Genomic DNA, 26,140 nt, shown 5'->3' on the forward strand with positions numbered 1-26,140 from the left:
GGCCGTGTGCACGTTGGGGGAGGGGCGAAGAGGGGGTGACGGGCCGTGTGCACGTGGGGGAGGGGCGAAGAGGGGGGTGACGGGCCGTGTGCACGTGGGGGAGGGGCGAAGAGGGGGTGACGGGCCGTGTGCACGTGGAGGAGGGGCGAAGAGGGGGGTGACGTTCCGTGCGCACGTGGGGGAGGGGCGAAGAGGGGGTGACGGGCCGTGTGCACGTGGGGAGGAGGTGGGGGCGGGGGAGCACTCTCCGACTGTGAAGGTCGCAGACCCCGGAGGGCGGTGACCGAAGGGCAGCTATCAGAGTCCTCATAGTTTGTTTTTATAATCTTCTATGTTTATTGTGTCCTGCTTAGATTATGAAGCTTTCCGCTCCTTATTGTAGAAAATCTTTGGAAGTTCATCATTTTGCACTGTTTCAATGTGCATTTGTTAAGGATAGTGACCTTTATTTTTTATTTTGGGATTAACAGTTTTGTTTAACCGGTTTGTCTAATAATAGATTATTTTTTAAAAATTTTATTTATTTTTTAATATTTTATTTATTTATTCATGAGAAACACAGAGACAGAGCCAGAGGGAGAAGCAGGCTCCACGCAGGGAGCCCGACGCGGGATTCGATCCTGGGACTCCAGGATCACGCCCTGGGCCGAAGGTGGCGCTAAATCGCTGAGCCACCCGGGCTGCCCTAGTTTTTTTTTTTTTTTTTTTTTTTTTTTTTTAAGGTGATACTTTAACGTTGTGGGCTGTGGACTACAGTTTCCCACTAAGGACTTGCTCCCTTTATGCCTTCGCAGCCAGGTTGAAGGGTGAGGTGTTGTAACTAACCTATGTGCTCAGGAGTGGGTCACGAGGAGCCGTTTACATAGGTGGCCGTCCTTCATGATTTCCAGGGCCAGTAATGAATTCTTCCTAATTTCTGATGGTTCACTGTGATGTTTTAGAAGAGTGAAATACTTGTGATCATTATGATTAAAACCATGACAGATAAGTTGCTCTTGCTGAGGAGTCTGCAGTGTGGTCTGTCATCTTTGGACATAGGGGAGGGAAGAGAAGGGCTGACCCTAGGGCATTCAGATCACAGTGTCCCTGCAGGGGTACCAGTGGCTGCGTCCTGCTGGCTTCCACTGGCCTTCTTGCCTGGCCCAATATATGGGAGCAGGGTTTGCAGGCAGTAGGAGAGGACAAGACGGAACACAGATGTGTCTCCCAAGAGCAGGGGCTCTTGGTGAAGTGGTGACAAATCAGGAGTGGGACCCTGGGAAGCTCAGGAACAGGAAAAACAAGTGTCTCTGCCCATCTTCACCCGGAGATCCTTTGCTCAGCAGGTACTACAAGTGTTTTCACTGTCTGATTTCAAGTGAAGGCCAGTCCCCTAGTCACAAACCGCTGCTGCCAAGTGACATGTGGCTTTAACTAGGATACAAAAACTTTCTGAAGAAATGAGCAGAAAAACCAAACTGTGGGTCTCCATGTTGGAGTTTATCATCCATGTATCTTCTGAAGAAGAGATTCACAGCAGCCAAACTCTGTTTTAAAGATGAGAAACCACTTTCTTGATCTTATAAAAATTTAATAGAATATAAACAAAGAAGAGAAGGGAGATCTGCACCTAGATGAGGGCAGTAGTGAGCAGTAAAGGAGAATAGGACATAGTTGCATTAAGTGCTTACAGAGTCCAACCTCATCAGCTGGGGAAACCCCCTGGACACACACCCAGGCGTAACATCCTCCCCTCAGGTGAGACCTCTCCCTCAACCATCTCCACCAGGGCTCTATTTATGGGGCCAATGATGGGGTCTGAGGTTAAACATGTGTTCCTGCAGTATGGAATGAGCTGCATATCCACATTGTCATGTCTTCACATCTTCAAGGAGCCCAGGCCATGTGTACTTGCCTCCCCTCCTGCATTCCATTCTGGGGGGCCCACCCAGCCTGGAGGAGGAGGGGATGCGAGACAAGATCTACAGTCCTGGGTGTCCAGACCAGAAGCGTCAGTTCTGACCAGGAGGCCAGCTAATGTCCACTAAGCAGGCCCCCAAGGTCAGTCATGCAGCACGAGTATTACACACAAACATGCTTTAGCCTGCCTGTGCCCCTGCAGGTTGGGGTGGTGGGTTATGCAGGACGCATCACAGAAACTTCTATCCATACAATCCAGTGTAGGAGTCTCTGTGGGAGGTGTCCCACTATTTCAGTAGAACGCAGAGGACTCATCTCCACATGTTGAATTCCTTCCAGTGTGTATGGTTTTGACACAAGAAGGGGTATATGGATTTCCAGCCCTGAAAGGCATAGTCTCAGCACTCACAAGTGAGTTAAGTGTGATCTTGCCTTGTAAGGAAGCTCAGACAAGAAGGAAGGTGAGCAGGAGTCAGGAATGCCTTTTTCTTAGAAAAAAAGTTATTCTCTTGGTTATTATGTCCTCTCCCTCCTGAAATGCCTTTTTAGAGCCTACTAATCTTCAGCTCAAGTATCCTGCCTAACACATTGTTCACAGTCACTCATGGTGTTTCCTGAACCATGATCCATCTCTCTATGAACTACTGATGTGAGAGTTGTGAAGTATTTCCATTTGGGGCTGAATCATTGGAAGGACGTCATATTCACACATGGATTGGAGCCTGGGGGGTGAGTACTGTGGTTTCAACTGGGTAAGGTAGCAGGGATTTCCTAGGGTATCAGGATGTCCTGCCAATTCTCTATGAGTAAGAGTTAAACTGAACAGGGGAAAAAAAAGAAAAGAAACTGCACAGGGAAGTTGTTGATTGGTGTGTAGGAATCTCTGGAAAATCCTGGAAGAGAAGATTGGTAATAGAAAACTTGATCTACCTGACTTTGTAGTGCATTCCGACCTTGGCAAAGTGCGCCTATATGGATCTGACCTCAAAATAATCATTACTTGGAATATAGTGGGAGAATGCAGAAACTGATCATGAAGATCAAGGTTGCATTTAATCCATGTGATAGGGTGGGTTTTATTCCACAATTGCTTTTTAAAAATGAGATCAACCTAAATGACTAAGAGCATTTTAAAAATAGCTTGCAGCACATACAAGAGACCTTGACATTACTGGATTTGTAAAGAATCTCACTGGTTGCCTCTGAGCACAGTGGCTTCTCTGAAGATGTCTGTGTGTTCCTATGCTTTGGGCAAGTTGGAGTCTTGAGTGCTGGTTTGAAGTATGGTGCGTGCGTTCATGTTTAGTAGATTCTGGCAAGACAGTCCCTGCCTAGAGTTGCAGTGATATTGTCAACCCCAAAATGTGGGCTTTTCACTCAGCTATAGACAAGACTTTAATGTTACATTCTTTTTTTTTGTATATAATAAAACATGGCTATTGTTTTCATTTATAATTCACTGATTACAGAATAAATGTTATTTTTGTTTTTTTTTTTAATTTTTATTTATTTATGATAGTCACAGAGAGAGAGGCAGAGACATAGGCAGAGGGAGAAGCAGGCTCCATGCACCGGGAGCCTGACATGGGATTCGATCCCGGGTCTCCAGGATCGCGCCCTGGGTCAAAGGCAGGTGCCCAACCACTGCGCCACCCAGGGATCCCTGAATAAATGTTATTAACACGGTTGTATTTGTAGAAATGTCCATTAATTTTCCTACTTGGTTCATTTTTCATGTAATTTTATATAATATTTTATATTACATAGTTTTATCATGCACACACACAGTCATATACACATATATGTGTCTACTTTGATCTGTTTTAGTTATAATTTTTATACAGTAAAATGTAAATCTTTACTTCCTGCTGTTACCTTTTGTATGTTATTTTGGAAGTCTTCCTTATTCTGTTGGTATCAAATGCTCTATTCATTTTAGTCTGAGTATTACGTTAATACACTTAAACACGTTATATTTCCTTGATGAGCTCATCTCTGTGTCCATATAGTGGTCTTGTTACTTGTTATAGCTTCTGAGTTACAGTCTGTCTTGTCTGATGTTAGTAGAACTACCTCTGCTCTCTTAGGATTTCCACTGACCTGGAATATGTTTTCCTATCCCACCACTTTGAGTCCATATGTGTCCTTAAAGCTGAAGCAAATCTTGTGTTGGTGGTGTATATTTGGGTATTTTTTATTCAGTCAGCCACTATGCAGTCTTTTTTATTGTAGAATTTAATCTACTCACATTTGAAATAATGATTAGAGACGAGGACTTACTAATGCCATCTTATTAGTTCTTTTTTGGATGTTCTGCAGTTGTCTTGATCCTTCACTCATGTCTGTGCCTTTGTATTGATGCTTGTTGATTCCTGCCTTTTTATCTTCTCTGTACCTACAGTTGGTTTGTGGCTGCTGTATGACTTCTGTAAAACATCTAGATAGAACCGTCTGAGCTGATAAGCAACTTAACCTTACTCTCCTCATGCATTATGTTTTTGATGTCATGATTTATTTCTTTTCATGTTGTGTGTCCTTTAAAAATTATGGTCGCTGTAGTTATTCTCTGTTCTTTTTTCCTTTGACCTTTCTGCTGGAAGTAATCACCATACAGTAGGACTGCAGTATTCTGATTTTGGCTATATTACTACATTATATGCTTTTTTTTTGGTTATTATTTGTGTCCTTTCATTTCAACTTAGAGAACTCCCCTCAGCATTTCTTATAAGGAAGTTTATTGGTGATGAATTACCTCATCTTTTGTTTATCTGGGGATGTCTTTGTCTCCCCATTTAGGAAAGAACATTGCTAGGTGAAGTATTGGGGAGGTTTCTAAAAAAATTTTTAAGTTTGATTTATTTATTTGAAAGAGAACATGAGTGGGAGAAGGGGCAGAGAGAGAGAGAGAGAATTGCAAGCAGACTGTTTGCTAAGCATGGAGCCCAGTGTTGGGCTTGATCTCACAGCCCTGAGATCAGGACCTGAGCCAAAATTGAGAGTTGGGTGCTTAACTGATTGAGCCACCCAGGTGCCCCTATGTTCTTTTAAATCTGTGTTTGCTGTATCTTTTCCCATACATTTTCTGTGTATAGTCCTGTTCTGCAGTTCTTGTCTCCTCCTGGGGGCATGTATGCCTTCTCTTGCTACTGCAAAGTTAGGTGCTGACAGCCTTAGCCCTGCATTCCCTCTTGTGCTGCTAAATGTTCCTGGTTTGTGTTGACTCACGGTCCTACAGGTTGGGGCAGTGTTGTTGGCATTTTCACTATCCATCTGCCAGAGTTCCCTCTGAACACAGTTGCGAGTGCATGCAGGAAGCTGGCCACAAGGTTTAGAGACGTGTGGGTGATGTGCACTGAGCATTGAGGGGTTGCCCGTGGGCCAGCTGGGGTGGGTTTCAGAGGTGCGGTGTTCCTGGCAGCTTGTGGACAGGCTTCCTCATGGAGTGGTGTTAGTGGAGTCAGTAGGATCCACATCTCTTTGATGCCCTGTAAGACCCTTCTGCTCTTCTCACAGGTGCTTCCCAGCCCTGAATCACACAGCACACCCCAGTGTTGTAGATCATGCAGGAAAGAACAGGGTTTCTCTGGCAGCCTCTCACACAGCTAGAGGAGCAGGTCACTCACTTGGATGTTCTCCCTTTCCCCATGGGAGAAAATGGGCCAGGATGGTCTCTCCTGGCACAGAGCTGTGCCATTGTGGGGGAATTGTGATACAGTTAAAGTCTCGCTGTCACTCTTACCCTTTTAATGCACCCAATCTTTGATTTTTTTTTTTTTTTTTCTTGCTCCAGTAGTGTGTTGGAACTTCTCTGCCGGATTCCTGAATTTCCACAAAGGCCCTCTCATCCTGGATGATTGTCTAATCAGTGTTCTTAGAGAGGAAGACAGGAAAAAATCCTTCTGGCATGTTGATGAAGTCAGTTTTCTCAGTAATATAATAACAAAATAGTGAGTCCTTTCACAGGAGGGCAAAAAAGAGGGCATGAAGGCAAGGTTTTATGTTTGACTGCATGAAAATTATGAGTAAAAGATACAGGAAAGCCTGACCTTCTTCTCTTTCTCTCTTTCTCTTTTCTTTCTTTTTTTTCTTTTCTTTTCTTTTTTCTTTTCTTTCTTTTCTTTTCTTTTTCCTTCCTTCCTTCTCTTCCTTCCTTCCTTTCTTCCTTCCTTTCTTTTTCCTTTCTACTCTTTCCTTTCTTCTCTTAATTTCTTTTTCTTTTCTTTTCTTTTTTTTTTTTTTTTGCCTGACATTCTTCTTTAGAAATGGCTCTATGCAGTTTATGAATCTTGTTGAGCTCACTGCTCAATAAGTCAGAAGATCACATAAAGCAGAGATACTGCTGGATATTAGACTAACTGGTTATACAAGGTTTTATTAATATAAGAAATCTAATATTCTTATAAAGTACATATTGGGGGATCCCTGGGTGGTTCAGCGGTTGAGTGGCTGCCTTCAGCCCAGGGCGTGATCCTGGAGTCCCAGAATGGAGTCCCGCATCGGGTTCTCTCTGCATGGAGCCTGCTTCTCCCTCTGCCTGTGTCTCTGCCCCACCCCCTCTCTGTGTGTCTCATGAATAGATAAATAAAATCTTTAAAAAAATACATATTGAAATTATGTAAAATTATTTAACATAGGTTGAGGAATATTTTCAGGTCTTATGACAATAAATTTTGAGTGGGAAGTAATTTAGAAAAATTTTAAAATGTAATAATTATGACATTTGCCCTTCCTTTATGCCCTATGCTGTTCTTAAGGCCTACTTCTGTCTCCTTCATCTCTCATGGTCCAACATTTTTTTTCCAACTTGTTTTCATTTATCCCACTGAATCTTGTCTAGATCACTCGTAATTTGCTGCTATTTGTTCTTTATGAGCCCATTGGACCCACCCCCCCCATCCTTTATTGTACTCTCTCATTCTACCTCACTTTCTCTGATTCATTCTGTCTGTCTTTTTCTTCCTCTGAATTGTTCTTTCCTCCGTATGCCCACATCCAACATCCACATCCATATGGATGTGCTAACAGTGCTGTCCTCCTAGCAAGAGCTGACTTTCCAGCAAAACACTGGGAATGTAAACACCATGCCAGACACAGCAAGGAAGGTAAAATTTGGAATAAAAGTAGAGGTTGTTGACCTGCCATCTCCACCCCACCTCCCAGGACTTCCCTGAGGTAGATGGAAGCAAAAGCATGAGAAACAGTAGGTGCAGTTCCCAGGAGAACAGAAACAGGGTCTCAGGAGAGGCCTGGGGTCTGCAGAATGCTAGGATCAGGAATGGCATGGTGCCTGGGGGATGGTCTTAAGGGCCAACTTGGTTGATGATAGCGAAGGGCAGTAATCCACTCCCTAATTATGATTTGTCATGATGTTGAGACAAGAGACAGTGAAGAACCCAAAGGCAGAAAGTACAGACAAGGATAGCTTTCCAACCAGAAACAAAATAAGTTAGACGTGGCAGGAGAATGACCAGTGTCCTGAGCCACTCAGGGTGATGAGGGTCTCTTTGCTGACAGTATGGGCAGGTGCAGAGAACGGGTGGGGCAGGAGGTACCAATGAATGTAGGATTTGAGTCTCAAAGACAGCAGAACCTGGTCCACTTAGGTGGTACCTTTACTCCAGGAAATTTGCTTCTAGCTCGATAGACTATAGGGTATGTAGTGTTGGTCAAAGAGGAGTGTGATCAAAGAGGGGCCTCTCCTGGGAAGGGGCAGGGGCAGTGAGGCTTGGTCCAGATGTGCTGGGCCTTGAGAGACATGTAGCCAGTGTGAGCAGTCTATGCCTCACCTACCCAGGTGCTTGTGCACCTGCCCCTCCTTCCTCCAACAGTATGCATCACCCTACATTTTGGAGTTGCCTCAAAGTACCTTTGGTCCTTTCCCTTGGTGGAGAATTTAGGATCCTTGATCCCCCAACCTACAGGCTTTCCACCACATAGCTCTGTAACTCACTCCCCAACATTCTGTCCAAACTTAACAGCTCTCCCACTCAGAGCCCCCATCACTGGTGCCCACAGTTCCCACTTCTCTGAGTCGTCCAGACCCTGGATCATAGTTTCCCACTGGTCAGGATCTGGCCTTCCCTTCTCCAGAACCCCAGCAAGTCCCACAGGCCTGACTCCACCATGTTGGCTTCACTTTTCCCAGTCTCCCCCATGGGAGTGCTCTGTGAGCCTTGACTGGTGAACTGGTACCAGGGAGACCTTACTTTCCACCTGCTGCACCCTCTGAAGCATGTCATCACACACACTCATGCCATAGGAACCTGGGAACCTGGTTTAATTATCTTCACTTTAATTTTTTTTTTTAAAGACAATTATTTATTCATGAGAGACAGAGAGGTAGAGAGACAGGCAGAGGAGAAGCAGGCTCCCTGCAAGGGGTCCGATGTGGGACTTGATCCTGGATCCCGGGATCATGCCCTGAGCCAAAGGCAGATGCTCAACTGCTGAGCTACCCAGGCATCCCTAACGTACTTTGAACACAGTACCCTCAACATACACAAACCCTAACATATGCATGTGTATGCACACACAAGGTATGATTAAAGCGTGTATATGTTCTTAGAATCACGTATGCACTTTCCACGTTGATCACATACTCTGACACCATGATGTTCTAAGTCACAGAAGCACCAAGGAAACTGGACTGTGTGGAGATCATATAATTACCATATGCCCTCTGACCATAGACAACTGCTGACACACACCCTGTGCCTGTGTTGCCTAGATATTGGGGGTATTTCACCCTTGGACATCAACAGGGCTGAGGAGGCCCAGGTATTTGGTACAGGGATGAAATGTGTGCTGACCTCCCATCACAACCCAGCAGAACTGGTCTGTATGGTGGCGTATGTTAAAAGAGATGAAGACAAAGTGTTGATATTTAGGTGTTTGATAACATTCTCAAGAAATTAAGTTAGTAGGGATGCCTGGGTGGCTCAGCAGTTGAGCGTGCCTTTTGTTCAGGTCATGATCCCGGAGTCCCGAGATCAACTCCCACATCGGGCTTCCTGCATGGAGCCTGCCTCTCTCTGTATCTCTCATGAATAAATAAAATCTTAAAAAAAAAAAAAGACATTAAATTAGGAAAGTGCAGATAATTAAAATATTCCCATGAGAAAGAAAGTTTTAATGTGATTCCAAGTTGTAAACTGAGGAATTTTTCCTATGTAAACAGTATGTTCAAAATTGTGACAAATATCTGTATTAAAAATAGAGATAAATCATTCTTTGCTTTAAAATGTCTCCAGGTGAATTATTTCCAGTTTGGTCCTGAGTAGCTTTATTGGACCAATTGACCAATGATAGCAATGAAACGGTACTAATACACACAAAGCAACTGCTCAAAATAACTGAAGTGTAGTGTGTTTAGACGACTTGATAAAATCAGAAAAGGGAAGCTCGATGACATGCTTATCATACTCAGAGTGACTTTCTACTGGAACATTTGGAAAGGAACACCATGAAAGGGCAGTCCAGATAAAATAGGCCACTTTTTTGGACTGCTAACAAAATCAGTTGGAAATTCATTCAAACAAATTTTGACCTTCTTCTAGGTTAAGTTGTGTGAATAGAGATAAGACAGACAACAGAAAATTAAAGATTCAAATAAAAATGTATTGTTTTAAATTCAGAGATTTGTGGAACCAGAGAAGATTGTAATAACCTTGAAGAGGCCATCTGATTTCCACATCTGGGGGAATCTGCTTAGTATAGACACTGAAAATCATAGGCTAAAGTATACTACCAGGGAATAATAAGTAGATGGGTTTATGAACTTGTGGACTGGCACAGGCTGACTGAAATACAGAGATCTCAAATACTGAGATCCTTTTCCCCATCAGTTTTTAGGTGGGGATGGACAGAGAGGAAAAAAAAGTGTTTTATCTTCTCAGTTTATTGTACTTTGGAAGGTTCCTTCAATAAATCTAGAGGAATAGAGGAAGGACCTGAAAGGCATGAATGAATGAATGAATGAATGAATGAAATCAAAGCTGCAATCTAGCCTGAGTGTATTTTAATTCCTAGATGGAAGAAGTGATGTCCTCTCACTAAGACAATAATAAACTTGTCTGGGTAAAACATCAACTCAGCCTCTTCCTTTTTTTTTAAGACAATGTGTGAAATTAAAAAATACAAAAACATCTTTGCAAAGCAGCAGGAAAGCTGATAAAGACACAAGGAACAGATCCACATGTATCTTTAGATTGGAGTTAGGAAAACTTCTATTACTATACAAAATAGAAGAAGTTATAAGAAACATGAGAAGATGGAGAACTTCAATAGTTCAAGGTTTGGGAAACTATATCCTGTTAGTGACATTAGTGGGTGACTTTAATAGAGGTTCCACATGGGACACGTCATATATTCAAACGAAAGGACAAATCAAGGATTGAAAAGGGCATTGCATATTCCCTCATGACATTTAATAAAATAAAGATTTGCATCTTTGTTTTTGCCACTTGTGAAACACGATTACTTATTAATGTTCAAACTTTTACTTATAAAAGTACCAACGAACGACTCAGCCTTTTGTTGTCCTGGCAGAAGAGAAGTGTTAACTGCTCTTCTAGCTTTCTGTATTTGCATGTTGGAGGAGCTGGGACTCCTAGGTATCCTTAGTTGGGTGAATTGTGGATTTGTAGCTGTTGTGACAAGGATATGGGGCAAGGTCAGGTTGTCTTTGCTTCTACTTTTAGTTTTGCCAAATAGTGTTGTCACTACTAGAGGCAGTGCTTTGTCACTGCAGAAATTAGTGGAAGTATATTAGGCATCCTGGAAATAGGATACTCCAACTGTCTTCAATCTTTTTCATGTCCTAGTTCTTGTTGAACACAACCCTTTGGCCACAACATTCTCTTGTCTTCCTACTAATGATTGTTTCCCACTTATTTATCGCTTTAGCACATTTCTTCTGCATGCCAGATGTGTTGCTAAATTGAATGCACAGTGATTACAGATCTAGAATCTCTCCTGCACAATTTATTTAAAGGATAAATGAAGGTATTTCTACAATGATTACATAGATTTTCTCTGACATGTGACTTCATTTTTTTAAAAGAGAACTATGTATGGAAATTCTTCCACATTCACTTCATTTACATTCTTTCATGTACATTATTTGAAGGTTTTATCATATAGATGGACCACATACGGATTCTCTCCACTTTGGATTAATCTAAGTTGAGTGAAGTAATAAGGATGAATAAATGCTCTCCCATACTGATTACAAACAGCATTTCTTGAGTATTTGAACCCTCAAGAGTGTTTATAGTTTGAAGCTATAGGTGGTGAATTTTCCACATTTATTACCTTTATATGTGTTTTCTCATGTTGTCTAAGGTTAAAATATTTACTGAAGGCTTTCCCACATATATAACATTTATATGGTTTCTCTCCAGTGTGGATTCTCTTATGCAATCTAAAGTTATAGCTTCTGTTGAAGGCTTTTCCACATACATTGCATTCATATGGTTTCTCACCAGTGTGAGTTCTCTCATGTCGCCTAAGGACAGAAGAGTGATTGAAAGCTTTCCCACATAGGTGGCATTCATAAGGTTTCTCTCCAGTGTGAGTTCTTTCATGTCGTTTAAGGACAGAAGAATCAGTAAAGGCTTTCCAACACAGAGGACATTCATACGGTTTCTCTCCGGTGTGGGTTCTCTCATGTCGTCTAAGTACAGAAGATTCAGTGAAAGCTTTCCCACACAGATGACATTCGTATGGTTTCTCTCCAGTGTGAGTTCTCTCATGTTTTCTAAGGTGAGAACAGTGAGTGAATGCCTTCCCACAGAGATGACACTCATATGGTTTCTCTCCATTATGAGTTCGCTCATGTTGTCTAAGGTAAGAAGTTTTACTGAATGTCTTCCCACATAGATTGCATTCATATGGTTTCTCTCCAAAGTGAGTTCTTTCATGTTTGTTAAGGTCAGAACATTGAGTGTAGGCTTTCCCACATAGATGACATTCATGCATCTTTTTCCTAGTGTGAATCCTCTCGTGGCGCCTAAGGTTATAACTTTTACTGAAGGCTTTCCCGCATAGAGGACATCCATATGATTTCTCTCCAGTGTGTATTCTCTCATGTTTTCTAAGGTCGGAACAGTGAGTGAAGGCTTTCCCACATAGATGACATCCATGTGGTTTCACTCCAGTGTGAATCATCTCATGTCGTCTAAGGTTAGAACTTTTTCCAAAGGCTTTCCCACATTCATGACATTCAAATGTTTTCTCTCCATTTTGAGTATTATTGGGTTGTCTAAGGGCAGAGCTTTGAATAAAGCCTTTCTCACGTTGATGACATTCATATGATTTACTTACAGTGTGACTCTGCTTATGTATATTAAAAGATGTCAAATAACTGCTGTCTTTTCCACATTCTTTGCTGATAAAGGGATTCTTTTCTATTTTAGGTACCACATATTGAGTCCATGTTAGTATTTCAGTAAAATTTTCTCCCAGATCATTGCATTCAAAAGGATCCTCTGGAGTGTGAGATCTCTGCTTTTTGAAAGGAAATGAGAGACTGTTAAAACTTTGCTCACATTTATTCCTCCCTTCCTTAACCTGCATATGAATTCTATAGTCATCATTCAGCGATAGACTCCTACAAAATTGTTTGCATGTATTTACATAAACATGGGGTATTCGTCTCTGGCAAGCATAGAGATTTTCTTTCTTGTAGTATCCCAAATGTAGAGATACCTGATGAAAGACATTACTATGTTTCAAATGTTAAGTATATAATAAGTCATAATCATGCAGCTAAGACCTCAGATTATGGTTTTGACTTCACATTAATTTCTTCCTTAAAATTAAATTAAGCAAAACTTCCTGCTGTGAAAACCCTGGATTCCAGCTTAAACTATGATTGGGCAATTTTGCCCAATTCCTTACTTATTAAATACCCAGATCATTTGGAAGCACAGGTTCACACCCTTAAAGCTTACCATTGCACTGATTAATGCTGTGTCCTTCTTGCAGATATGCTGCATGAATATCATTTCTTGTTTTTTAGGACCATCTTCTTTATCTGAAATGATTGGGGAAATAATTCCCATAGTGACATGGAGGGAATTAAAATGTTGAAGACACTAAATGGTCATTTGAGTATGTTTCAAATAATAACATGAGAAAGTGTCAAATTAAGGAATATAACATGAGAATAAACATGACATCAAGAGTTGACATTTTTAGGACTGAAATATAAGGAAAATAAGATGCAGATGGCAAGCTGGGGAGGAAAAGGGAAAATCTTCATAGAGGAGAACTCCGAAAAGTGCTACTGTGTATATTTTAACTCCAGTAAGTAAGTACATAACTATTACCTTCCCAAAGACAGAATAGAAATTGTCACCTCTAAAGTGTAATACAGTATCTGAAGAAGTTTTCCCCTATCATACTGTCTTTTAAAAAAGTCACTAAATTTCGTTTGATGATTCTTAGGGCCTACTCACTAAGTTCTTCCTGTAGCTCACCTAGACTCTGGCATTGCAGCAAACTTATCCCTTCTTTTGAAAGCTGCACTCCTGGTTCCAGGTGGGAAATTGTATCTGATTTGTAGAGCTGTTTGCCTGTTCATAGAAAAGAAATAATTGAATTTTGACTTCTGTGCTCATAACAGTGCGTGATTATCAGTATAGGGCCAACTAATGAGAAAGAATAAGGTAACCTCAGAATTTAATCCCAGGGAAGAGTATGTTGAAAACAACATGGATAGTCCTTCACCAACAGAATTTTAATTCTTAAATTTTCTCAAAGACATTCAGGAGCTATTATTGTTGATGCCTAACTAAGTTCAAAGACAAATTGCAATCTTTCAGTATTTTAATACAATGATACAAGTATTCACAGTGTGAATATTATATCTTAAATGAACCCAATAAATACAATTCCATCAGAAAAATCTAGGTTTTACATGGAAAACCGTTTATCTGTTTTTTTGTTTTTGTTTTCAAAGATTTTATTTATTTATTCATGAGAGACCCAGAGAGAGAGGCAGAGACACAGGCAGAGGGAGAAGCAGGCTCTCTATTGAGAGCCCGATGCAGGACTCCATTCCAGGACCCCAGGACTATGACCTGAGCCTAAGGCAGATGTTCAACCACTGAGCCACCAGGTGCCCTACACCCCCTCTTTTAAAATATTTATTAATTTGAGGGAGAGAGTGCCAGGGAGAGGAGCCAAAGAAGTGCGAGAGAAAAACTTAAGCAGACTCTGCATTGAGCATGGAGCCCAATGCAGGGCTCAATCCCACAACCATGAGATCACAAACTGAAACCAAAAGTTGGATGCTCAACTGATAGCATCTCCCAGGTGCCCCTGGTTAGTTTTTATTATTTTTATTTTTTATTGTTTTATTATCTTTTAAAAGATTTCATTTATTTATTCATGAGAGACAAAGAGAGACAGACAGAGACACAGGCAGAGGGAGAGGCAGGCTCCACACAGGGAGCCTGACATGGGACTCGATCCCGGGTCCCAGGACCACACTCTGGACCGAAGGTGGTGCTAAACCACTGAGCCACCGGGGCTGCCCCTCTTTCTGTTTTATTTTTATTTTTATTTTTTTATTTTTGTTTTAATACTGTGGTTGGTCAGTACCTACACAAAAAAAATGTATTTTTTTAAAAGTCAATATATTTACTTACCAATTCAAAAATAATGATTTCCCACCACTGTTTGAGTGTTGTGGAGATTGAGTAGCACGAAAGGCATGAAATTGTGAGATTACCTTCTAGTGGATGACAAAAGTAAAATGTGAAGAAGATTGTGATAAAGTAGTTTTGAAAGTTAAGAAAGAAATCAAGACAGTCTTCAGTGAGAAATGAGGAATCTTTTCTATACAGCTGTTGAATGAATGAGTGAATGGATATATACATACATAAGAGACTCACCAATTGAGACCAGGTGACTGATATTCTCCAGCATCACATCTCTGAAGAGTTGTCTCTGAGACTTGTCTAGCAGGGTCCACTCTTCTTGAGTAAAGTCTACAGCTACATCTGCAAAGGTCACGGATTCCTAGAAGATTATGGATGTTGTTTTCAGACAGGACCATCTCTGCCAATAGTCAGGGGAGGATGGTACAGGTGACAGCACTAAGGAAGCATGAGGCATGCATGTACACATAGCTCAAACAGGATGTTGGGTTTGGTCATTTACAGTGCACACCTGGGTATCTGGCTTTAAGATATACCCAGACACACATTGTAAACACATAAATTTCATTATAAAGAGATCGAATGAGATGTATAATCTGTGGATTTCCTGATAAACTTGTAATTAAGACTGCCAGAGGATGAGTATAAAAGTTTCTTTTGAAAACTTTAAAACACTTTTCTCCAATTCAAGTAAATCTATGGGCTCATTACACAACCTTCCACTTTGTAAGTACTAGGATTAGATTGTTCCCCTTTATGACCTCAGTTTTGTTATCCACAAGTGTACTGACCTTTTATGAGTTCTTAAAGATCCAATGATGTAGTAAATACTAACTAGCATTTTTAAAATTATTTATTTATTCATGAGAGATACACACACACACACAGAGAGGCACAGACACAGGCAGAAGGAGAAGCAGGCTCCATGCAGGCAGCCCGACATGGGACTCCATCCTGGGTCTCCAGGATCATGCCCTGGGCCACCCAGGGATCCCCTAGAAAACATTTCTTAAATACAATTTCTAGTTTTATTCAATAAATGTCAGAGAGTACTGAAGCAATGTCCATAGTTCTGCAAAACTTAACAATTTGTACAGGATAGGAGATCAACAGCACATCCTTTTACCTTCACATAATTTAAGAGTTTATTTTTTTAAAAAGATTTATGAGAGAGAGAGAGAGAGAGAGAGAGAGAGAGAGAGGCACAGGTAGAGGAAGAAGCAGCCTCCTTGTAGAGAGCCCGACATGGGATTCGATCCCAGGTCTCCAGGATCACACCCTGGGCTGAAGGCAGTGCTAAACCACGAAGCCACCCGGGCCACCCAATTTAAGTGTTTATTATAAAATATAAGGCTAAATGATTCATGAGCATAATTCAGAGGGTCTGAGACTTTTGTAATGAAGGAAAGTATCCTGACCCTTCCTGTGGCCTGCGGCCTTCCACATATCAGTTATCATTATGCTTTTATCTGGTATCTGTTCAAGCTTACTTAAAGCCACTTTTTTGTTCTTGTCTCTCCAGCTCATCAAAAATTTCTAAGGGTCCTTACGTTTTTTGTTTTTTTTTTTTTTTTAAAGATTTATTTATTTATTCATGAGAGAAAGAGACCGAGACACAGGCAGAGGGGAAAGCAGGTTCCATGCAGGGAGCCTGATGTGGGACTCCATCCCAGATCTCCAGGATCACACCCTAGGCCGAAGACGGCGCTAAACTGCTGAGCCACCAGGGCTGCCCGGGTCCCTAAGTTTTATTTTACCTCCTATACTCCTTCTCCTGAATTACAGTCAAAATTAAGGAAACTATAGCTCCCTATACATTGTTTCCAGCTACCAAATTTGAACAAAGGGAAATTACAATGAGGGGGTAAAATATGGATTTGGGACGAAGAAGTAATGAATTAGTTTTCTTTTATAAGTTTCAAGAAGTACAAATACATCCTATCAAAACTTTTAAGAGGTTTAAATTTGGAGGAAAAAAAAAATAATGACGACTCATTGGCTTCTCTGGCATGACCATTATTCATTTTTCCCTTAATATTAATTAGCACTCCCTTCCCTGCCCAGCACATATAATACTGGATTGACTGAGCTCACATGTAAGAACATCTGCTTTCCTACAGGGCTGTGAAGTTTTCCTCCTTATTCATCTTTATCACCTGCACTGACCTGAATCCTAAGCCCTTACAGTCAATAAAATGGTTAATGAGTGAATTTTTGGTACCAACTAGGGCATGTGATGGATATGAAAAAACAAAACAAAAAAACAAACAAAAAACCTTCTCTCTTGGAAATACAGGGCATTAACTGGGGCTGAGATGTGTTAACATAACATTGGGAAAGAGATGATGAGTCGACCAAGCATGAGCATTCCAGTTCTTGGAAAGTTGAGTGTACTTAGAACATGAATGATTATACGTCCACCAGATGGTGACAGACATGCTATTTCAGTAGAAAGAATAACTCCCTACTCACTTGTGATTCCATTCTTAGTTGCTCCGTTGCCATGTCTCTTCAGAGTTGTCACTTGTACACAGTGTCAGCAACGGGTGGCAAAGCTGAGGAAGGGGAAAGGAGCCATGAAACTCTCGCTGCCCACTTGTTACGAGGTCCAGTCCTTCACCTGGAACTAATCCCCAGCAGAACCGATAGGAACATGCCCTGTGCTCCAAAGAAAGTGGGGAGGGAGACAGCTCTCCAAAGTTGAGGCTCTGACTATGGTTGCTTGGAGAGATGGTAGAAGGACCCTCAATTTAGGAAGAATATGAAAAGCCAATTCCCTCCCGATTCCTAAACAGGATTTCTGGCACCTGCCACACGTGGAAGCATTGTGAAAGTTCTCAGAATTGGGTATCCGTTCATGTACTATTTCCCCAACTTCTCAGCCCTCTGGATACACGTATCAGCATCGTCTTCTCCAAGAAGGGTCTCCAGCAGTATCACTCCAATGCTGACCTTTAGATTTGTTCTGAATGGGTTTTGTTATGAAACAAGATTATTAAGAATGCACTTTATGGGGGTGTCTGGGTGGCTGAGTTGGTTATCTTCATCAGGTGCCCTGCTCAGTGGGGAGTCTCCTTCTCCCTCTGCCCTTCCCCTGCTCATGCTCTAATGAATAAATAAAAAACTCTAGGTTCCAGCAACTTTAGTAACATGACAAAGCTTCATGCATACCAGCATACAGTGGCACATAAGCATACATTAGAAAAGTGTTACAGGTAAAGTTTGAATTTTCCTTTGCCTGCCTCCTAATCTCAAATTTTAAAGGTTACACATCATACCTGGATTTTACCTGGAAGAGTATCCCTAACATTACAGAGGCCCCTCTCTGTTTTTACAACCTACTGTCCTTGCTTTTTCACAAAATTAGCTTCTGTGTCCATGTTTTCTATTGCACGGAAACACAGCATTGCTCCAATTCCCAAATGTCAGTCTCCAGCCCTCAGCATTTTAACCAGTTTAATTTACTCATTTCAATAGATGTTTACTAATGTTATTTGTCTCTTTACTATGTCTGCTGACCAAGGCTTCAACAGAAAGTGACTCCAAATACCTGCCTATTCCATGACTATGTGGCAACACAGGATGAAAATATTGCCTCTCCCTTTTTTTTTTTAGATTTTATTTATTTATTCATGAGAGACAGAGAGAGAGAGAGGCAGAGACACAGGCAGAGGGAGAAGCAGGCTCCATGCAGGGAGCCTGATGTGGGACTCTATCCCCGGGTCACCCACACCGACACCCTGGGCTGAAGGCAGCGCTAAACTGCTGAGCCACCCAGGCTGCCCTTGCCTCTCTTTTATATGTAAAGTCACAACTCATAGTGACCTCCAAGTGTATCTGGTAACATCATTCTTATTTGGTGACTAATCTTCCATCTTCTTAAACATTTCAAACCTTCTCCATGCCTTTAAACTCGCACATTGATTTATTTCTCCCTTCACTTTCTAAAAATGAGATTTTTTTCTACTAAGTAAATGAATTATATAGCTTGACAGGTTATTTCCAGAGTGAATGATCACTAAGCATTGACCTTACTATAAATAGGACATTTTTCCATTTTATTCTTTTTGTAGGAAAATACATTATAACATTTACCATTCTAATCTTTTAAGATTTTATTTTTAAAAAAATTTTTTAAAAGACTTTATATGTGTTTGAGAGAGAGCAAGCCCAAGCCAGGGGGAGGGACAGAGGGAGAACAGATTCTCTGCTGGCAGGGAGCCCAACATGGGGCTGGATCCCAGGACCCGGGGATCATGACCCGAGGCAAAGGTAGCTGCCTAACCAAATGAGCCACTTGGGCACCTTCAGATTTTATTTTTTAAGTGATCTCTACACCCAACATGGGGCTTGAACTTAACAACTCTAAGATCAAGAGTTGCATGCTCAACTGAGCCCACCAAGCGCCCCAATCCTCATCATTTTTAAGTGTACAGTCCAATGATGTTGATACATTCATAATGTGCAATTGTCACCACTATCTCCAGGACTCTTTCCATCTTTTAAATCTGAAACTTGTGCCTAAACAACTCCCACTCCTCTTCACCATTCTCACCCTCTGATAACCATGGAATTTTTTTTAAAAAAAGATTATGGACTTTTTTTTTTAAGATTTATTTATTTATTCATAGAGACACACACACACACAGAGAGAGAGAGAGAGAGAGAGAGGCAGAGACACAGGCAGAGGGAGAAACAGGCTCCATGCAGGGAGCGTGGGACTCGATCCCGTGACTCCAGATCACACCCCAGGTGGTAGGCGGCGCTAAACCGCTGCGCCTCTGGGGCTGCCCAACCATGGAATTTTTACTTTCTCTAAATAGTGTTCTGTTTTAAACTGATGGTAAAAGAATATAAATTTTAAAATCTTAAGATATTTCTTTACAGAATATATTATTTTTGAAGAAGAATCATGCAATATATTTTCCTTTTAGGTAGGATGCATTAAGAAATGCTTTGTCATTTTCTTTAATAACATTTTAATCTTCTGACAGTAAAAGATCGTTAGTATGTTCATTTTAGTTGATGAACTTTTTGATTTTCATGTACCTTTGACATGTTGTCTTTTTAACCTACTTACTACAACTTTTGAGTCATTTGAGAACAAGTGAGGATCTCCTTTTGTCATTAATAAATAAAAATTTCAAGTCAACTCAGAGAAAAGACTGTACCAGACAGTGAAATCCATGGATGAATAAATGAGAGAGATCATCTGCCCTTGTGGAATTAAGTCTAGTTTAGAAGAGATTATTTAAAGAAATAATGACAAAGATATTCAAATACTAAAGCATTTCATTTGTGTTTCATTTAGGGAAATACTATTAAAATGTATGTATAATTTATCTGACGCCTTAAAAATTTAAAGGGGAAAGCCTCAGAAAGTTTAGTAAAGACAGGAAGTAAGTAGAACACTGTGGACACAAGCAGAACCTGCTGTGCCCCTGGAAGTGAAAACACACTGGAAGGTAATGGAGTAATGGGATGAACTTGACATGGTGGCAAACAAGCAGATTTCAGGAACCAAGGTCATTGTAATTAGGTTGGTTTTTAACTTTTTTTTTTTTTTTTTAAAGATTTTGTTTATTTACGGGATCTCTGGGTGGCTCAGTGGTTTGGTGCCTGCCTTTGGCCCAGGGCGTGATCCTGGAGTCCCAGGATCGAGTCCTGCGTCGGGCTCCCGGCATGGAGCCTGCTTCTCCCTCTGCCTGTGTCTCTGCCTCTCTCTCTCTCCTCTCTGTATTCCCATGAATAAATAAAATCTTAAAAAATAATTTTTAAAGGTAATGGGAATCTACTGGAGAAGTGAAAGCAAGAAACAGGAATAGATTTGTGTTAGTAAATGAGTCTTTTGCTGAGGAATGCAGTAAAACAAGAAGGGTTTGATTAATTTTAAAAAGAAGATATTTGCCTGGCATAGGGTGTTGACAGTGAAACTGGTGAGGCAGATGGAAGTGTGTGAGAGCAAAAGAAAAGCATAAACATAATCACAAATTTAAAAATTTATCAGTTATTTTTATTTTTAAAAAGATTATTTATTCATGAGAGTCCCAGAGAGAGAAGCAGAGACATAGGCACAGGGAGAAGCAGGCTCCATTACAGAGAGCCTGACACAGGACTCCGGGATCACAACCCGAGCCAAAGGCAGAGATGCTCAACCACTGAGCCACCTAGGCGTCACTTCAGTAAAAAAATTTAAATACCCCAATAATTAGATCACATCAGCAGACCCTTAGAAAAACATCTGACCTTTCAAAATAATTAAAAATACTTAAAATTCATGTTAAATACTGGGGAATATTTCTTGTTAATCAAGAGAAACTTAGTAAGCATACTCAGTGGCAGACAAAGAAGCAGTCCCACTAAAGTTAAGGCTGTGGACAGGGGGCTGGTTAGGGCTGCTGCTATGGCCTAGGATGCCTGTGTCAGAAATAGCCAACAAAGAATTGGAACAGTACCTATTCTCAGAAGACAGGATTTCAAATTCTAACAAACAGGAGAATACTTTTTAATGGTCATACCTAATAAAAATATTTTAAGAAGTGGACAAATCTTTTTTTTTTTTTAGAAGTGGACAAATCTATGCTTAATATACTGAAATCAATACTTTCTTTAGTTACAGTAGTTTAAAAATTAGACACATTAAAAAAAGTCTCTACTTACAATAGCAAAATATTATGGCTTCCATCTGAAATCATATGGTAGACCTGTGTAAAAATATTTTTAAAACTTTTGAGGACAAAAAATGACAAGAATGAAGCCTACCCAACCAATCCTTAAACTAGAGGACACTATGACATAAAAACCTTGGGGACTATAGAAATTTGGTGCAATCCAGATTTAAAAGTTAACACATGGTATTTCACATAAAAACTGAGAATTATCTTAAAAGTCATTTTTGTGTCAAATTTGATTTTGGGTCAGGATATAGCCAAAACAATTTGGAGCAGAAAAAAAAAACAAGCTTGGTGAAATTATATCTGAAGATACATTATTTCAAACTTACCACAATTAAAATTAAGTAGTTACACAATATTAAATGATACAATATTAGAACTAAATGGAATGCCATCACTTTTTATTTTTTTTTTTAAAGATTTTATTTATTCATTCATGAGAGAGCAGCAGAGACACAGGCAGAGGGAGAAGCAGGCTCCATGCAGGGAGCCTGACATGGGACTCGATCCCGGGACTCCAGGATCACGCCCTGGGCCAAAGGCAGACGCTCAACCACTAAGCCACCCAGGCGTCCCTGCAGTCACTTTTTAATGTGAAACAGGGAATGCCTTCCACAGGAAAAATAAGAAACAAAGGGCATAAAGAAAGGATTTTGGTTTCACTGCATTAAGATTATAAGAACAAAGTATGTGCCTGTGTATACATGATTAAGCTACAAAAATAAAAACAGTATGTAAATGTACATAAAAAATGAATTAGAAAAACATTTAATACATGTTTATAAAAATAAAATATATTCAGTCTCTTACGTATTTAGTAAAATGGTAATAAAGACTTGTCATTTCATCCAAATCTATATGTATGTATGTATGTATATTATGAATTCCTGGCTTCTGCAGGGGGAACCTCATGAGTTGGTCATGGATAAAGATTTCTTTGCAATTTGGGGGGACAATGAGGCTGGCATATATCACAACATGAAAGGTGACATCTCGTGGCCCAGCAAACTCCAACTTACCCTCAGATATCTGCAGGAGAGTCGATTCTTTACAGATCCACGAACACTAATGTCTTGTTGGGAGCGTTGTGCTGTGAACAAGTTTAAAATCCTCTTTATGTTAAACATTTAGGTTGATTTTAAATAGCAATTAGTGAATAAAATACTCATTGTGTGTTAAGGCACCACCTCAATTTGTCACAGTTCTGTTTGTAATCTCTCCCTTCTACTGCAAATTATGACTATTTCTAGTTCAGATGCACACATTTACTTTGTGAAGCCATTTCCCTTTACTGGTATTCTTTTCCAGGATTTTTTAGGTATTTCTGCGATTCACTTATTACTAATGTGTCATTTCTTTAATCCTGGAATGTGAAGAGCTAACAGTACATCCAGATTTGGCCCTCAGACGGTACCTACTGGCAAACCTTATTGATACCATGGTGCCCAGTCCTGGTCCCTAATCTCAGTCTGGGCATGAAGCACTTCCCGTGAAGGTCCCCTAAACGCAGCCACTTCACAAGTTCCATGTCGTGGTTCAGAGATGGAACTGGTTTGGAGGCCGGAGAGTAGGAGAGAAGCCAGGGTGAGTGAGGAAATGTGTCAGGCAAGACAGCTGAGACCCCGAGAGTAGTAGAGGAGCATCATCAACAGATAAACGAACTTTTGCAGAGAAAGAGACCTTCCTGTGTCATCACCTTCCTTCCACTCTGTGCAACTCTCGGCACCATCAGTCCTGAGATGCCACTGCCTGGTTTGGAGAAATGTGCCATCGCTAGGCTACAGGCACGCACATGGGGAGGAGATGAGCGTGTGGCATCTGTATCCTCCGCTGGCTACTCAACCACCAGGGAGCGGGGATAATATACCTGCAGACAGAGGGGAACCCCGGGAAGCTGCGTGTCCCCTGGCATTCAGGATGAGGGAGTGTATGTGACCCCCACCTTGCAGTCTCCCAGTGTATGCTGAACGGAGGATTGCTGGAGGGAGGATGCCCTCCTCTCTGGTCTGCCCACTAATACGCCGCCCTCGCAGAGACAAGTCTTATTCCTTGGCGGACAGATGCATTTGTTCTGCACTTATTTCAACAATTCTGGGTCTTCCCCTTTCCAGCTGCCTTGTGCTGTGTGTTTGGGGCCAGGCAGAGATGTGAAAGGAGAGGCTCCTGGAGTCCACCATCCTGCTTTGCACGTGAGGTGGTTTCAATCCTGGTGGGGCCCGCCCTTCTCACCCCTGCTCCTGAAGACTCCATCCAGCCCACAGTGCATCCTCTTGAGCAACTGGCGCGGTTTTACTCTATCTCATGGTTTTACTCACACCGATCAAAAGCTTTTGTCTTTTTTTTCCCCCCAAAACATCACATCAGTACATCAAAAAATTTCCTGTTGAGATCATTGGCAGGGGAAAACAGACCCTATTATTGGCAGGGGAAAACAGACAAAATCAGGAACGGAAGTACCTTTCAGCAACGTTATTTATTAGGATCAGATGAGACACGTTAGGACAAAGTTCCACAACAACCCGGGGCGGGACAGAAGGAATCTGAAGAAATCATAAACTTAGCCGGAAACTTCAGCTTTCAGATCCTATTAGTAAAAGAGCACATAAAAGGGGGCGGTTGGACGGCTCAGCTCAGGCCAGGGTCCTGGGGTCGAGCCCCGGCTCAGGCCACAATCCCCGGGGGTCCCGGGGTCGAGCCCCACAGGGGCTCCCTGCTCAGCGGGGTCCGCTTCGCCCTCTGCTCCTCCTCCCGGTCGTGCGCGCGCTCGCTCCCTCTCTCAAATGTTTTTTAAAAAAATCACATAAAAGTAGGAGAGGGTTTAAACTTGGTTTTGAGTGGAAGGCAAGAGCATGCCCAACAACCGCACACACGAGTATCGCAGGGGACCCGGCGGTGACCCCGCCGTCGCAGCGCCCGGCCCCCAGGCCGCCCGCCCCTCACCGGGCCGCGGTGACCGCCGCCGCCCGCCCCCCCCACACCCCGCCCCACAGCGCGGGGGCAGGAACCGGCCGCTCTCCTCCCCCAGTCCGGGGACCACGGCGACACCGTGTCCGGAGCGGACCGGGGGCTAGGGAGGGCCTGCGGGCGACCACGGGACCCGCGCCCTGAGCCTCTCCCCGCGGGCGTGACGGCCGGGCGCGGGGGCTGTGACCCCCGCAGGAACCCTCGGGCCTCGGGCGAAGAACGGAGCCGGGAAGGGGCACAGGAGCCCGGGTTTAAACCTCAAAGACCAGAATTCACTTACCAGAGCGCGACCTTCGCTTCCGGAAATCTCCTTCCGGGTTAGTAGGAAGTTACGTAAGAGGGCGGGGCCTTTGTTCGTGAGTGACGAGGCCAACGTGGGGCGGGGCCTGGGGAGGGTGAGCTAGGACGGGGCGGCAGCGGAGGGGCGGGGCCGGGGCCGGGACGTCACCGTGGGGGCGGGGCCGGCCGGGGCTGTGGCGCCAGTTGGGGACAGGGCCGAGGCCGCGACGCCAGCGGAGGGGCGGGGCCGAGGCTGGAGGCCAGCGGAGGGGCGGGGCCAGGGTTGGAACGCCAGCGAAGGGGCGGGGCCGAGGCCCGGACGCCAGCGGAGGGGCGGGGCCGGGGCCGGGAGGGCAGCGGGGGCGGGGCCTGGACTAGGAGGCCAGCGGGGGCGGGGCCGGGGCTGGGAGGCCAGCGGAGGGGCGGGGCCTGGACTAGGAGGCCAGCGGGGGCGGGGCAGGGGCTGGGAGGCCAGCGGAGGGGCGGGGCCTGGACTTAGGAGGCCAGCGGGGGCGGGGCCGGGGCCCGGACGCCAGCAGAGGGGCGGGGCCGGGGCCGGGAGGCCAGCGGGGGCGGGGCCCTCGGGAAGGGCGTCCGGGAGCCTGGTTAGGTCGTGAAGTCTCCAATTACTGCAGCTTTGCGTGTTCCGACGTCGGGTCCGGGCCCAACTGTGTATGGTTTAGGAGAAAGGAATAATGCTGAAGCCTAGTTAGGGATGCTTCATTCAGGGTATGGGGCCCTTCCACGGCTGCCGTAGGGACGGCGATGGGAGTTTGCAGTGGACCGGGGAGAGCAGACTGTGCTGGGAGTTGGGGTGGCAGCTGGGGGCCCCGGGAAGAGCAGCCGCCCAGGAGGAACTATGAGGAATGCCCAGAGCGGCTGGAGCTGAAGGATTGGTTCTTTTATTTATTTATTATTATTACTTTTTTAAAAATCTGTTTTATTTTTTTATTTTTTATTTATTTATGATAGTCACAGAGAGAGAGAGAGGCAGAGGGAGAAGCAGGCTCCATGCACCAGGAGCCCGACGTGGGATTCGATCCCGGGTCTCCAGGATCACGCCCTGGGCCAAAGGCAGGCCCCAAACCGCTGCACCACCCAGGGATCCCGGATTGGTTCTTTTAACTTGGCTTTATAGTAACTGATGTTTTTGATAGAGGGCTTGAGTAGATTTTCTGGCTGTAAATAGGAGAGACCGAGTCACTCAGCTCTCAAGAGAAGGGGCATTTCCTCTTTCTGGACTAACAGCGCTTCCAGGAGGCCTCCAAGGACAGACGCCGGGGAAGCCCAGGGGCCCATGGGGTCAGAACCCAAGGGGATGGGCAGCCCTTCATGTCACAAGAAGCCTCATGAGGCTGTTCAGAGTGTGGGTCCCCGCACCCTGACCTCCCCGCAGCCTGGGGCCTGCTTCCCGGGTGTGGACTGTGCATGGGTGGGTGAGGACTTGGACCTGGGCACCATCTGGCCAGGCTGCGTGACAGGAGGAAATTGTTGGGGAGGGCGGTTCACGGCATCTGCCTTTTTCCAAGGCTTAACCTACGTAGTCCAGCCTCTCCCTCCTTAGGGCAACCGGGAAGACAGGAATCGCCATGCAAGCCCAGGGCCCACCCCCTGGACGGGTGGAATGCGGCCCCTGAGAGCCTCAAGTCTGGGGAAAGC

General features: G+C 43.2%; 1 protein-coding gene across 12 annotated transcripts; it reads right to left on the reverse strand.

Annotated features, from left to right (window-relative positions):
• Nucleotides 1-6,475: 6,475 nt before the first annotated feature.
• ZNF596 (zinc finger protein 596) lies at nucleotides 6,476-24,519 on the reverse strand. 12 transcript variants are annotated; one of them, XM_055300559.1, is made up of 9 exons: nucleotides 24,483-24,504; nucleotides 23,696-23,822; nucleotides 22,258-22,328; nucleotides 21,225-21,268; nucleotides 17,037-17,119; nucleotides 14,799-14,925; nucleotides 13,380-13,475; nucleotides 12,852-12,934; nucleotides 6,476-12,405 (listed from the first exon to the last, which is right to left on the reverse strand). In XM_055300559.1, exons 5-9 carry the CDS (start codon nucleotides 17,067-17,069, stop codon nucleotides 11,158-11,160), a joined length of 1,587 nt encoding a protein of 528 aa, XP_055156534.1. In that variant the 5' UTR covers nucleotides 17,070-17,119; nucleotides 21,225-21,268; nucleotides 22,258-22,328; nucleotides 23,696-23,822; nucleotides 24,483-24,504; the 3' UTR covers nucleotides 6,476-11,157. The 12 variants fall into 12 exon arrangements, with proteins under 12 accessions (XP_055156534.1, XP_055156533.1, XP_055156536.1 ...); XM_055300558.1 differs by lacking the exon at nucleotides 24,483-24,504 and adding an exon at nucleotides 17,372-17,529 and having other exon boundaries at nucleotides 23,696-24,114; XM_055300561.1 differs by lacking the exon at nucleotides 23,696-23,822 and having other exon boundaries at nucleotides 24,483-24,519.
• Nucleotides 24,520-26,140: the final 1,621 nt, after the last annotated feature.

The sequence above is a fragment of the Nyctereutes procyonoides genome, unplaced genomic scaffold (assembly GCF_905146905.1).
Source record: "Nyctereutes procyonoides isolate TBG_1078 unplaced genomic scaffold, NYPRO_anot_genome, whole genome shotgun sequence".
NCBI lineage: Eukaryota > Metazoa > Chordata > Mammalia > Carnivora > Canidae > Nyctereutes > Nyctereutes procyonoides.

Coding starts and splice junctions, on each gene's coding strand:
- ZNF596 (XM_055300561.1), bottom strand. CDS start 17,069: ATGGCAACGGAGCAACTAAGAATGGAATCACAA. Junction 13,476..14,798: donor CAGTCACCTGGTCTCAATTG/GTGAGTCTCTTA, acceptor TTCTATGAACAG/GCAAACAGCTCTACAAATCA. Junction 12,406..12,851: donor CAGCATTAATCAGTGCAATG/GTAAGCTTTAAG, acceptor CCTTTCAAAAAG/CAGAGATCTCACACTCCAGA.